The sequence below is a fragment of the Punica granatum genome, chromosome 2 (assembly GCF_007655135.1).
Source record: "Punica granatum isolate Tunisia-2019 chromosome 2, ASM765513v2, whole genome shotgun sequence".
NCBI classification, from domain to species: domain Eukaryota; kingdom Viridiplantae; phylum Streptophyta; class Magnoliopsida; order Myrtales; family Lythraceae; genus Punica; species Punica granatum.
This window is the reverse complement of record NC_045128.1, coordinates 38,994,176-39,007,262: the sequence shown is the minus strand read 5'-3', so window position 1 is coordinate 39,007,262 and position 13,087 is coordinate 38,994,176. Positions and strand designations below refer to the sequence as shown.

The 13,087-nt window shown below is 39.8% G+C and overlaps 2 protein-coding genes across 3 annotated transcripts; one reads left to right on the top strand and one right to left on the bottom strand.

Annotated features, from left to right (window-relative positions):
• The first annotated feature begins 72 nt into the window (after window positions 1-72).
• LOC116197762 (peptidyl-prolyl cis-trans isomerase CYP18-2) lies at window positions 73-2,380 on the top strand. Its single transcript, XM_031528001.1, has 6 exons — window positions 73-261; window positions 364-459; window positions 564-625; window positions 1,033-1,166; window positions 1,667-1,751; window positions 2,059-2,380. The coding sequence occupies exons 1-6, from the start codon at window positions 190-192 to the stop codon at window positions 2,102-2,104; spliced, it is 495 nt and encodes a 164-aa protein (XP_031383861.1). The 5' UTR covers window positions 73-189; the 3' UTR covers window positions 2,105-2,380.
• Window positions 2,381-2,410: 30 nt separating this feature from the next.
• Window positions 2,411-11,857, bottom strand: LOC116197758 (probable UDP-N-acetylglucosamine--peptide N-acetylglucosaminyltransferase SPINDLY). 2 transcript variants are annotated; one of them, XM_031527998.1, is made up of 18 exons: window positions 11,429-11,857; window positions 10,500-11,070; window positions 9,559-9,720; window positions 9,175-9,350; window positions 9,009-9,084; window positions 8,235-8,363; window positions 7,846-7,965; window positions 7,691-7,759; window positions 7,503-7,584; window positions 7,253-7,347; window positions 6,687-6,751; window positions 5,952-6,150; window positions 5,129-5,323; window positions 4,861-4,955; window positions 4,211-4,346; window positions 3,772-3,989; window positions 3,455-3,582; window positions 2,411-3,227 (listed from the first exon to the last, which is right to left on the bottom strand). In XM_031527998.1, the coding sequence occupies exons 2-18, from the start codon at window positions 10,908-10,910 to the stop codon at window positions 2,794-2,796; spliced, it is 2,790 nt and encodes a 929-aa protein (XP_031383858.1). In that variant the 5' UTR covers window positions 10,911-11,070; window positions 11,429-11,857; the 3' UTR covers window positions 2,411-2,793. The 2 variants fall into 2 exon arrangements, with proteins under 2 accessions (XP_031383858.1, XP_031383857.1); XM_031527997.1 differs by having other exon boundaries at window positions 10,500-10,937; window positions 11,429-11,856.
• Between the last annotated feature and the right edge of the window lie 1,230 nt (window positions 11,858-13,087).

The following is a 13,087-nucleotide window of genomic DNA, read 5'->3' as shown; positions in this document are numbered from 1 at the left end:
GACGGTCCATGGGCTTGATCGCTATCGGTCGGTTAGCCCGATTCCGGGAAGGACATCATGAAAGAAACCCCGCCGGCGCCGGAGGCCGGAGGCGGCAGATTCTTTTCGATTTCGCGATTCCAAATCGACTCGGGGCACACTACATAGCGAAGCTCTGAAGATCTCTCATCCTCAGTGAAGTGGTGGAAGATGTGGGCGAGTGCAGAAGGAGGGCCGCCGGAGGTCACTCTGGAAACCTCCATGGGCTCCTTCACCGTCGAGGTAGCTTGGATGCTTCCTTTCTCTTCTGTTTATTGCTTCCCGGCTTTCGTTCCCTCTCTTCTGATGTTTCTTGTTACTGCTGATTCCTTGATCCTTGACTAGCTCTACTATAAGCACGCGCCGAGAACTTGCCGGAACTTCATCGAGCTCTCTCGCAGAGGCTACTACGACAACGTGAAGTTCCACAGAATCATCAAGGTGAGCAGCAATGGCGAAATTTTAATAGTTTGCTGGTTAGGTTTGGGATTTGATTTGCCTTTGCTGTTCCTGCATAGCTTAGATGTTGTTGGATACTGGTGTAGGATTTCATTGTGCAAGGTGGGGATCCCACTGGAACTGGAAGGGGAGGAGAATCCATATACGGGTAAAGCTTCAACCTTTCTCCATTGTTGCTTAAGCATCCTTGGTTCATTCAGGAAGTACCTCTTCAATTGTGTATTCTTGTGTGAGAAAAAATTTCATCTTTTTACCTCCACCATTGCTGATGACAAAATCAATGGTTAAAACTTAAGCCACAGTAGTAGTGTTCAGAGCCACGTCTCGGAAAGACGAGGGAAGTTAATTGACATAATCAATGAGATTATAATGGGTAATTTCCGATTCGTCAGCAATCACTTGTTGTTTCAATGCTCCCCGTGCTGTGTTTTTATCGTAATCTCGAGTTTTCTTACGTTAAGTTATTTCAGTTTCATATAACTGCACATCTGATGTAACGACTATTATATGTTGCATGTCCAATATGATTTCTGTGTCACCTTTCATACGTTTCAGCAAAAAGTTTGAGGATGAGATTAAATCTGAACTGAAGCATACTGGTGCTGGTATCCTGTCCATGGCAAATGCTGGTCCGAACAGTAATGGGAGTCAATTCTTTATCACTTTAGCACCATGTCCTTCACTCGATGGTATGATACTATTCTATCACCATAAATAATTTCGTCTAGCTATGTTGGGAATTTGTTTGGGTTGTATCATAGGTTGTGTTCTCAGTTACCAACATCAGATCTCCTTTTCTGTTGCTTTATTCTATAAATATTTCCTTGACAATTGAGGGGCTCAGAGCCTCTTTGGCACTAGTTGGGGATGAGAGGGAAAAATGAGGAAAGGAGACGGACCAACATTTAAAGAACCAGTAGTGATAAATCATTAGTAGATTGAAACCTTAATAAATTGCAGAATTTTCACTTCTATTGGTTTTAGACATCTCTAGAGATGTCTCAACAGCCCCTCATTTCCTCCCTTCTTCCGGCAACTCTTCTTCATAGCTACCTCTCAATCATATTTTGTAAGCACTTCTCATTCAAGTTTTGCAAAGAAGGCCCTCTAGTCATATTAGCAGCACAAGTCATGCTGTCATGTTATGTAGTTGTTTAACTGGTTTGCAATGCTTTAACTTGTGGTGTAGGGAAGCACACGATATTTGGAAGAGTGTGCAGGGGAATGGAAATTATCAAAAGACTAGGTAGTGTTCAGACTGACAATAACGACAGGTACGTGTTTTATGTTCATTTGACTTGCTGTCAACTCATGAAGCACGTAATTGACCATATATCAATCCGATGAAGGCCCTCGTCTGAAAACAATTTGGATTGTGGAATGAGCTGACTGGATTTGATGTGTGTACTGTAATACTTGGAGAGGTGCTTAGTTGAGTGTGCTGCTTATAAGACACTATCTGAAATGACATAATAGATTCTGTGTCGAAGCATTGTTTTCCCACTTCCGAACATCTGATGGATACGGCAAATCCACTTCATCAATTTCATACTTCTAATGCACATTTATTTGCTGGCACAGGCCAATCCATGACGTGAAGATTCTGCGGACATCAGTCAAGGATTAAAGCTTGTGATGCTGCCATGAACCTTCCCATGGCATCCTGCAAATCAGTGAAGAGAGAGGATTCCTCAGATGCTATCAGTTTCTCCTTTCAGTTTACAACGCAGCATGATGTTATCGCTGTGTTGCTATCTGAATATCAAATTGTCATTGAGTCTGCCTTGCATGATTATACTCATAGAATTTTTTCCTATGCGGTGGGGATATGGAATAGGTGTTATTCTATTGTTATATGTAGAGGAAAACCTGCAATGGATCGACATCGATGCAATTTGATTGATATGATTATATCTCAACTCCTTGCACTTCACGATCCGAACCCAAGAAAAGAGGTTATGTCTATGCTAATTAGACATGTCGACCATAATTTACAGCCCATAACTATCCCTATTTGTATATCGGGGGAAAATGCAATCAACATAATCCAGCAATAGCAGCTGCTGATCTCTTTTGAACCGCCCTCCTCAAACAGATGAAGAACCGAATGCAACTTATCACTCCCCAGTCCCCACCCGAAATTCCCCAAATAATGTCAATCCTGTAAAATGTTATAACACTCAGCATTGAACACCGCATTTGTACAACTAGGGGGAACTTCATTTTAACATTATACACACTTCAAACTGATAACCCCATCGACTGGAAATTTCCAAAAATCAGTCGGCATTTGAAGTGCAGCTCACTTTGCTGGGGTTAGTCCTCTGTTTTTAACTGTCCATTCTCCTCGGAATTGCTGGTAGAAAGAGTTAGAACCTCGGAGTTGCTTGCGGACAGAGTTAAAACCGGTGGTGGGATGGCTGTTGCAAATCCGTTGGCTTTGATGGACCCAGGAGAGCTCTCTATCGGCTTATCAAAAGTGCTGATTGGTGGCTCTTCAAAGGCTGTCTTCCGTTTGAGTGCTTCAAGCCTCCTATAGGCAGGCATATCTCCTTTACAATATCTTCGCCACATGTTCCTGTAGGTTGACTCTAAACCAGCAGTGAACTTCGGTCCATCGCACGAGGGAGATTTAGACATAAGGTCGCGAAGACTCATCCTCAAATCAGAAAGTGCCGTGATATCGGATGCCAATTTTATGGCCAAGTCGACATATTCATCCTCATTTTTGGCAACTAAATGTCCCAAACCTGTTCAGGTCAAGGAACATGTTATCTTGGGATTGACATCAATAGTTAAAATTATAATAGCTTATACAGGAGCTTGCATATGTCGAAAAATTATAGTGCACAAATATTGCCTAAGATAAACCGAGCTTGCAAGAAATTATGAAAATCAAATTTTCTATTCGAAAAACCTGATGCCAAAATCATTTTTTATGAGGCATTAGCAGAAAAGCAAAGGGAGATATGCTTACCAACTGTAGTTAGAAGACTCACTCCAACATTGTGAGCGTGAACTGAACCAGCCATAGTAATGCATGGAACACCCATGTACAAAGATTCGCATGTTGTTGTCGTTCCAGCATAAGGGAATGTATCCAAGCTACAAATGATAAGTACATAATGATAAGCATATTACAACTAACAGTGAGGGAATACTAATATTCCTTGTATACACAAAAAAATGATACAATAATGAGCATATTCAACTAGGAAGGGCAAACCTATCAATGAATGAGCATACTTGCAATAACAGACCATAGAACTGTAACCCAACGGACTTTTATCTTACCTAATGTCCATGATGTTATATGCTTGCATATGGTCATGGTTAAGAAGAATTAAGGGAAGAAGATCAACACGCAATGATTCCAGCCCCAGCTGCTCCAATGTCGCAAGGAAACTCTGTTTTATGTTCTCACAACAGAATGGTTTACATTTGACCACCAGACGAGAGTTTGGAACCGCACACAGTATTCTAGCCCAAACTTGCAACACTTCAGGAGTTATCTGATAACGAAAGAAAGAAGCAAAAGACATCATCATAAGCCAGAACAACATGGTGACGAACTGGCTGTTCCAGACTTCCACCAAAAGAAGTAAGTTCATTTCCTCTCTCTCAGAAGCAACACAGAGAATTGAGGGAAGGAATGGGTGAAAAAGTGCTCGAGGAGGGAAAGGAAAAAAGTACAACTGAAAGAGCAATTGCCCTCCTCCAATCTAAATAATACCTTTGCTAAGTTATTGAAGCTACCAAAGGTGACAAAGCCATTTGAAAGAGCAGGAGTTGGGCCTACTGGCCCAGCATCAGGAGAAGGTGTGTAACAGAGGAAGCACTCAGGAAGCCGAACCAACTCTTCAACATTCCTGCATACCAATACTGATTAATTCCTAACATTGTGTACGATATTTGCATATATGTATAATCTGTATATATTATTGCAACAATTAAGCAAAACAGCTATATAACCCATTCATAAAATGCTTGATAAATAAATATACTACACACACCAAAATCGAGTAGCGGGATTAAGAATAATGGATTGTTAAGAAAAAGGAAATCCATATTGAAGAACATGTGATCAATGCTGATACAAGTGAACCACAATGACAAAAAACCTAGCGGTTTAAAATAATTTCATAAAGCATAGCTAAATTCTATAAAATGAAAAATTTTGACAAGGACATAGAATAAATTCAGTATGGTCTTTTGATTTGCCTACTGGACACAAATAACAGGCGATCCAATTCACAATCCATACCGAACAGCCAGTCTAGCAGGCAGATAATAGAGATGGATGTGTCTCTGTGTGCGTGTGTGCATGTGCGTGTGTGCATGTGTGTGTGTGTGTGTGTGAGAGAGAGAGAGAGAGAGAGAGACTTTTGCTTTGTGTCTGGAGGATCTGCAAGGGAATCTGTGATTCTGTAGTCAATTGTGGGCAAACCAGTGGTGTTTGGGTAGCCAATCCAGGTGACCTGAAATGACCAGAGATAGTATTAACCTAAGGAGTAATGGGCCCATAACAAGCAGTGTCAAAGAACTTCGATACATGCACATGTTTTCATGCAGCAACAGACAAAAAGGTATCAAGACATCACCAAAATGACAATGAGAAACAATCAACAAAATAGGAAAAATGGCAGCATACCTGGATAGGAGCAGGTTGACATGCCAAAGTTCCGAGCTTATTATTAGCAGTATGGCCTGTGAGTTCCACCAAGATGTCAACCTTATCTTCTCTTACTATACTTGCAACCTTCCTCTCATCAATTCCATAAATCTCTCTCCATATGCCACCATTTTTCGACACTTTCTCCCGGAATCGGGTAGTTTTTGCATCAGCCTGCGAAGTGGAATATTAAAATTTAATCTGAAACTAACGTAAATATTTACCGGACTTATTCAGAGCTATTACATTTTCAAAACTACTCTACCTAAATGTTGCAATTTATGAAACTGCCACTGAAAACTCAATAATGAATTACACTAGAAAAACAGAATGAACCACTTTTCTGCATAGAGTTCATTGCAAGTAGTCATTACAGAAAATGGTTATCATTATTCCAATAAGCTTTTCAGGGAAGAAATATCAAACTGGAGATCATTGTAGAGGCCAAGGAACCAAGCACTAGCAGTATAACTCCAATGATAGCCAGCATTGCTTTCAAGGGATTAACCACCACTTTCAAGACGTTCCTAGTTGAAATATTTAATAGTGGGTATCATCTTGGCTATTTTGATGTCTCTCTCTGTTCATATGAACGTGTATCAGACAGAGGAAATGGAAGATGGAAAAGTAGGAAGGCTCTGGTGATGCTAGAAATAAATTAAACATTTTCAAACAACACAATTATCTACACAAACTAAATTATTCATTATCTATGTTGACCTCAAAGTTAGAGCAGCAGGTCTTGAAACTAAATCTATACATCCTTGAGAGTTTCACACAACAATCTCAAGATAAGACATACCTTTACAACAGCTGAATAAACCACCACCTTGTAATTTCGATAGTCATGATACGTCAGAGGAGCTTCAATAAAATATGACACAGAATGCGTGAAGTAATCTGGAGATATATATCCCACAACAAGTTGCCGCTCCGGATCTTTTGTGTTCTCCCATGAAGAATATTGTGGATACAGCCTCAGAAAACGTCTACCCCAATCCCTGTGTATAGATTTTCATCTTTAAGACGCAAAAAAGAAAGAACCTATATATATGCACATTACCAATACAATGACAGCTTCCAATCAGGTCATAACCCATAGAAAATAGATCAGACCAGCAATAGTTTTAAGTCATACCTAAGTTGGCCCTAACCAAATAGTTTGCTGAATATTTTATTAGCAGTTCAAACAAAACATAAGAATGAGAGAGAGAGAGAGAGAGAGAGGACATAGCAATACTGGAGATCTTTCCGCAACTCAAGCTAAAAAAAATAACAATAGGAAGAACAAATAAATACAGGAAAAAACTTTTTTTGTTGATCTGGGAGATTGAGGCTGGACAAGCGTAAAAGGACAGGAAACCATCTAAAATATATAGTGAAGCATTTTTTTCTTTTAGCAGCAACATGAAGTGTCACAATTTTTAACCATAGTAAGGAACCATTTTACAAGCATATAAAACATTATAAAAGAATCTCTTCAAAACTCAAGAAGATAATAAAAAAATAGGCCAACTTAGAGGAGATTAAGTCCAACCTGTGAGCCTCAAAAAGTTTGTCATCATATCCTTCGTTGATGTAGTTCATTGCCAGTAACCGATTCTGCCAAAAAAGAGAAAAAGTGAAAAGTAGATAAGAAAATCTATGAATACAAATCAGTTGCTAGTATGATTCAGATAACTCCAACATTCCTCTTTTTCTCCTGAAATCCCCTACTCTATTTCATTGCTGCACTGGAAAATCAGCACTACCAGTATAATAAAAAACTATGCAGTGAAAACTTCAGTTTGATGAAGTGAAATTATCAGGAATTGTAAGGCACAGAACAAGAGGCATAATGACCACAGGCAGCTATCTACGTGAAAACGAGACAGCCTAAAATGGATAGATCCTGCAATGAAGCATGATGCTAATCACCCAACCCAAATTCCATCCAAGTGCAGCTATGGGAAGCATTATTACACCAAGGCATGAGTCGGATGAAAAGGCAGGCAATGAAGAATGAGGCATGTCTTTAGTGATTAAGAGAACAAATAATGACCAATGTTGCACATAGAGTTCTCAAAAGAAGGAGCACATATGAAATTTCATGAGAAGCATTACCTGGCCTGCATTACGAGAGTCAGGATCTATTTTAAGACATTGCTCGTACTCTGCGATGGCCATAGATATGTTGCCAGCATCTCTATAAAGAACACCTGCACAAGAAGAATATTACAATATAACCTTCGTCAGATTGTTCTATAAAACTTTTAAGGAAAAGAGACCATTAGAAAGAAGTCTTAAAACTCCAGAACGAAGGGGATAGATTAAATCCTTCAATCACTTTAACTACTGAGAGAGAGAGAGAGACCTAAGTTGTTATATGCTTCAGCATATGAAGGATTTGCAGCAATTGCTTTCTGAATCATGTTAGCAGCTGCGTCCATTTTGCCCTGCAAAAAGAATAGTCCTTTACCATACTAAATCCACAGTAACTTAAATATGTAGCATCAGCTATTCTAGACGATATAGCAATACCAGCTATTACCCAGGACAAACCTGAACGGTGAAAACAACACCGAGATTGTTCAAGGACTGGGAGAAGTTAGGTTTGATTGACAAAGCCAACTGCAAAACAAAAAGAAATTTACATTTTGAGTTCTTAATGAGGACCTGCTGTAAATATAAAATTCCGACCAACAATAAAACTGTACCTGATAACACTCCACGGCCTTATCAAGATTATCTCGGTCCTTGTATATTACTCCTAAATTGTTGCATGCCTCTGCACAATGTGGATTGAAATGGAGCGCTAGCTCATAAAACACGATAGCCTACAGATGTCAATGAAAATTTTGATTTTTCACATTCCTCAACCAGTAAAAAGGTAATATTAGATTCTAGAATTGATCAGCTAAGCTGTAAACAGTAAAAGTAAAACCCCCATCCCTGCAGTTGACAAGGAAACATGATGCCATGAAGTGGTGCATGTCCAAGTCCAAGGTATACATATAAGCATGTAAAATTTCTAGCCTTTAAGAGGAGATAAGGCATAAAAACAAAGAAACATGTCTAGTTTAATCATCCTCCACATGTGACCCACCATCTCAAACTTAAGCATTTCACCATATGCAACCCCAAGATTATACATGGCATCAGCATAATGCCAATTGTAGTATAAGGCCTTCTTGTAATAGGCAACACCTTGATTAATATCTCCCTCCAACTTCACCTGCAGGACACATGATGATTTCCAAATGTATAGGTCAGAAGACACGAGAGAGCAGAAGATTTATCCTAGCATCAATTAGAGTCTCTGAAACAGAAGCCAGAAACATGTCTATGAGGCCTTGGATTTCTTATAGGTTTCTACATTTGCTTAAAGCTTTGTGTTGTCCTTTTTTTTCTTTGCTACAAAGTGTACAAGTACGTCTACTTCATGCTCATTCTTCAATCTAACCCCTTTCTTCCCCACACATACTTCTTTATTTATTTTTAGAAAAGAAACATATCTCTTTTTGTCACTATAGAAGAAAGAAATTTGAATTTAAGTGCCATTGCATCTAAAACAATCAATTTGTCTAAGGCATTGATTCGTATTCATGACATTCCAAAAGCTACAGAGATTCCTCGTCTCGCCAAACTGAGAAATTCATAATTTCTAGAGAGAATTAACTTGGATGTCCTAGGATAACATTAAGGAAAAATATTCTCCTATTTTGAAGTTGTTTTCACCAATTAGTCTTCACAATTCAAATTATCTTCTGAGTGCTTCCAGAGTACTTGTTAACAGAATCAGATAAACTTGAGTCTATCTATCTTGGTCAAGACTTGATGTCATCACAAGAATAAACTTTCCATAGTGTAAAGATACTACCTTAGTTCCTAAATCCGTCAAGGCTATTGCCATATTGTTCTTTGCAATCTCAAAATTAGGGGAGACCATCAGGCACCTGAAGCAAATATATCCAGTACTGTCAGCAAATAAGCAATGAAGAACAGATGCAAAAGTTATAAAGTCGCTAGATGTCAATAGAGAGTACCTCTCATAGCAGGCAATAGCGGTCTCCAGCTCACCACGGTTTTTGAAAATCACACCCATGTTGCAGTATGCTTCCGCATACATTGGCCTCTCCAAAGCAGCTTTCTCATAGAATTGGAGGGCCATGTCATATTGCATCATCTCAGAATAGACAACACCAAGGTTATAGAATGCAGGCTGAGGACACAAAATTAAAAAATTCAAATGAGTAATTTTTTATAGCATGAAGGAAGGATGATGCGACACTAAAGCAAGAATGAGCTTACACACAAAGAGAAGAAGGAAGATTTTTTTTTTTTTTTTTTTTGGGAGTGGGGGGGAGGGGGGGGGGGGGGGGGGGGGGGGGGGGGGGGGGGGGGGGGGGGTTGGTGCGGTGTTAGCTTACAGCATAATGTGGATCGATTTTGAGAGCTTCATAGTACTTCTGGATTCCTTCCTGTGTGTTGCCACCAAGCTTTAAGCTTGTTCCAATATCTGTTAGAACAATGGCCAAGCATTCTGCTGCTCGTTGATATGAAGAATCAGCTTTTAAAGCCTTCTGATATGACTACAAGGAACATTAATCAAGGATTAGTAGCATAGAACATAAAAATTCGTGGCATTTAAGATTGAAAAAGAAAATATATATTACATATGACAGTTTTAATATCTATGGGAGACCAGGCTAGTGCAAAATCAAGACAGTACTCAATAGATTAACTAAGCCTCCAGCCACATATACTGTGATCTGCACTATCCATGTAAAACATTATAAAAGCAAAGCTAACTTTCATCATGTGGAATTCAAAGAGCTGAGCCAGATACGTGGCCCTATCTAGACAACTGGCAAACTAAGCTTAACCTCAGCAATAACATCTCAATACGCTCCTCCGCAAAATCAACCCAATTAGTCATCATGCAACAGAGACAATAATACAACCTAACTGCAGTTACACAATCTATGACTGTAATGGTATAAGAGATTATGAAGTATACTAAAATCTGTCAATAGAATTGATGAAGTCCACCCATATATATCAAGAACAGAACCCAAGGACATATACATCGCAGACAGCACAACCATGATTGTTATTACGAGTGACTACAATGAACATTTTATTCGGCCACCAAGAACTAGCAAGGCGGAATGCAGATTCACCAATTTTATTATCTACTCCTTTTTTTTCTTTTTTCTTTTTTTGGGAGAGAACTTCATTCAAGAAAAAAGGATAGCTGCACAGAAATTGAATCAGGATGGACCACATAATGGCTTTAGGAGGCAATTAAAAAGTAATATAACTATCAGTATCAGCCACAGGGACAGTGATTTGGGAACTAAAGACATACATCAGCGGCCTCCACTAGGCGACCCTCCTCCTTGTACAGCATACCACAATGGGTCAGGGCACATGCATTCTGTGGATCCAATCTGATGGCTTCAGCAAAACTCTCAAAAGCGAGCCGTCCCATATTCTGCATCTGCAAGCATATCCCCTTGCCAATGTGGGCTTCCACATTTGAACTGTCCTTCTCAAGGACACTCTCATAGAGCAGGAGAGCATCACCAAACTTGTTTCTATTCCGAAGAATACCAGCGTAAGAAAGGGCATCCTTGCCTCCATAGATCTTGTGTGATGGAGAAAGTGAAACCGGTGCAGCGTTAGTAGAAGCAGAAGGAGTTGACGGTTTCAAGAAACCGTTTTCACCAACTGGATCCCTTCTACCCTCGATGGCAGCGTCCTTCTCAGTCCACTCCATCTGGGTAGGAAGGACAAGTCTGCTTTCCTGAAACAAGACAGTTGACAGGGACTGTCATTGACTTTGTTTACCCCGAAGATACAGCAAATTGGCTGGGAGTTAGAGAACTCCAAGCTTAAACAGCTCAAACAACTCAAGCTCGCCCCTGCAAATCGATCAACTTGGATCACCACGCACAAAATATATTAATAACAAGTTCCCAAGGTGCAAATCTCACTGCTAAACGAACTTTAACTGTAACCTAGCGAATGCATAACTGACACAGTAGAGTCAGCTCATTAGCAGCTGACGCACCTTAACGCATAAAAATTATGTAATCAATAACACAAAGACAAAGCAATCATTTATAAAACCCTAACGGGAAAGTAAACGAGCTCAAACCACTCCCATGGGCTCGGGAACAAACAACCACAGAACGACCGACAGTGAGCGATCAGCAACCACATGCGAGGCTCCAAACAAGAGGAACCGACAAAAGAATGCAAAAGAAAAGTGGGAATTAGGGATTCGGAGCTCACATTCAAAGCAAGGCTAGCTCAGGCGGGCGAAGAAACACGGAAAACCAAGGAACCGGCGCATGATCAGCGGCTGCGGGGCCAAGATAACCCAACAGTAGCAGCTCCTCCGCAGCAGATGGACGCTCCCGCCTGCCGGGAGGGGGGAAAGATAGATGAGGGAGTGCTGGGAGGGTTTTGTGGGGTTTAGGGGTCTCTCTCTCCGACAGAGCAGAGCGGTTTCAGAGCCTGAGAGAGAGAACGATTAAAGTTCGTTGATTACAACATCTTTAGAGAGAGAGAGAGAGAGAGAGGGGGGGGTGGTGGGATCAAAATTCCATCTTTCGCCGGGTTTTGGCCCTTTTATAGCTGCCCAGGAAGCAGCAGACTGGCAGAGCTTCAGAGGTTGGCTTTCAATGGCGAAGATGGGTGCGGAAGGAAGGAAGTGAAACAGAAAGTGGAGAGCAAACCTTGCGAATCACCCCTGCGCCCGTCCCACTGTAGCCCCCGCCAGTCGCGCCTCACTTCCTGAACCGGCGGTTTTGTCCTGAACCGCTGACCCGGTTTCTCTCTCTCCCCCTCTCTTTATTGTAATTCTTAATTAATTTAATTAATTAAGACTTTATTAAATTAATATAATATGGTGGGCTTCCTTCTGTTTGAGACAATGTCAATTACTGATTTTTCATCCATCGCCCGCTTTTCGCATCCGACACGATGCTTCCATTGTTCGGTCTTTTTTTATTCAAAAGAGAACCACAAATATGAGCTCTAATAATCGATTGAGGCACATGCGACAACCAGCAACCGCAAATTGTGTTCACATAAATCGTATATACGAACGATATTTCATACTAATTATTACTCGAAATATTTTCAGAAAGCGTGATCAAATATTGTAAAAACTTGGCCGTGTTTTATCCAGTAATCGCGAGTACGTCGAGTAGTTCGACTTCATCTGTTTTCTTAATCTAACTGGTTCGATTCCATTTGTTTTTCCAATTGTATATATTGTTATTGTTGTATAGTGGTAAAATAAAAAGATGATACTATTTGTCCTGATCGTCAATATATCAACACTAAAGCCCATTGGGTTTATGAAATGGAGATGAATTGATCATATCAAGCCCGTTTGTTCGGTAACTGAGCCAGCCCATCAAAAGACACCCTACCAACGATTCGGCCCAGCCATGCCTCCTAACTTATCGTCAAAGTTTTGCGGGCTTTTCGGTTTTCAAAGGTTACATTTAGGGGGCATTTGGTTCGTGGTTAAATTTTCTCTGTAAAATCCGAACTTTATATAGTATATATATTACAGCATATTGTTCTTAATTCAACCATTATATAATCAATTTATCTAGTTAAAAATTTACAATGATTGTTCGTAAAGATTTTATATTCAAAACACGTAGAATTCTCGGATTGCAATGAGATTACAATCGTGGAATCATACATCTTATTTACTATAAAAAAATAAATTATACAATATTATCACTTACATTTTCAGTAATTAATATATTTATCAAATACATCAATATCACATTTTGGCCTATAATTCTAGGAAATTGACCCGTGATTAAATTTTTCTTATAATCTTCAAATTTCATATAATCGAACATTGCTCAAACCAAAAAACTCCTTAAGTAATACATTTCTAATCGGATCACATCAAGTAAGTCGATA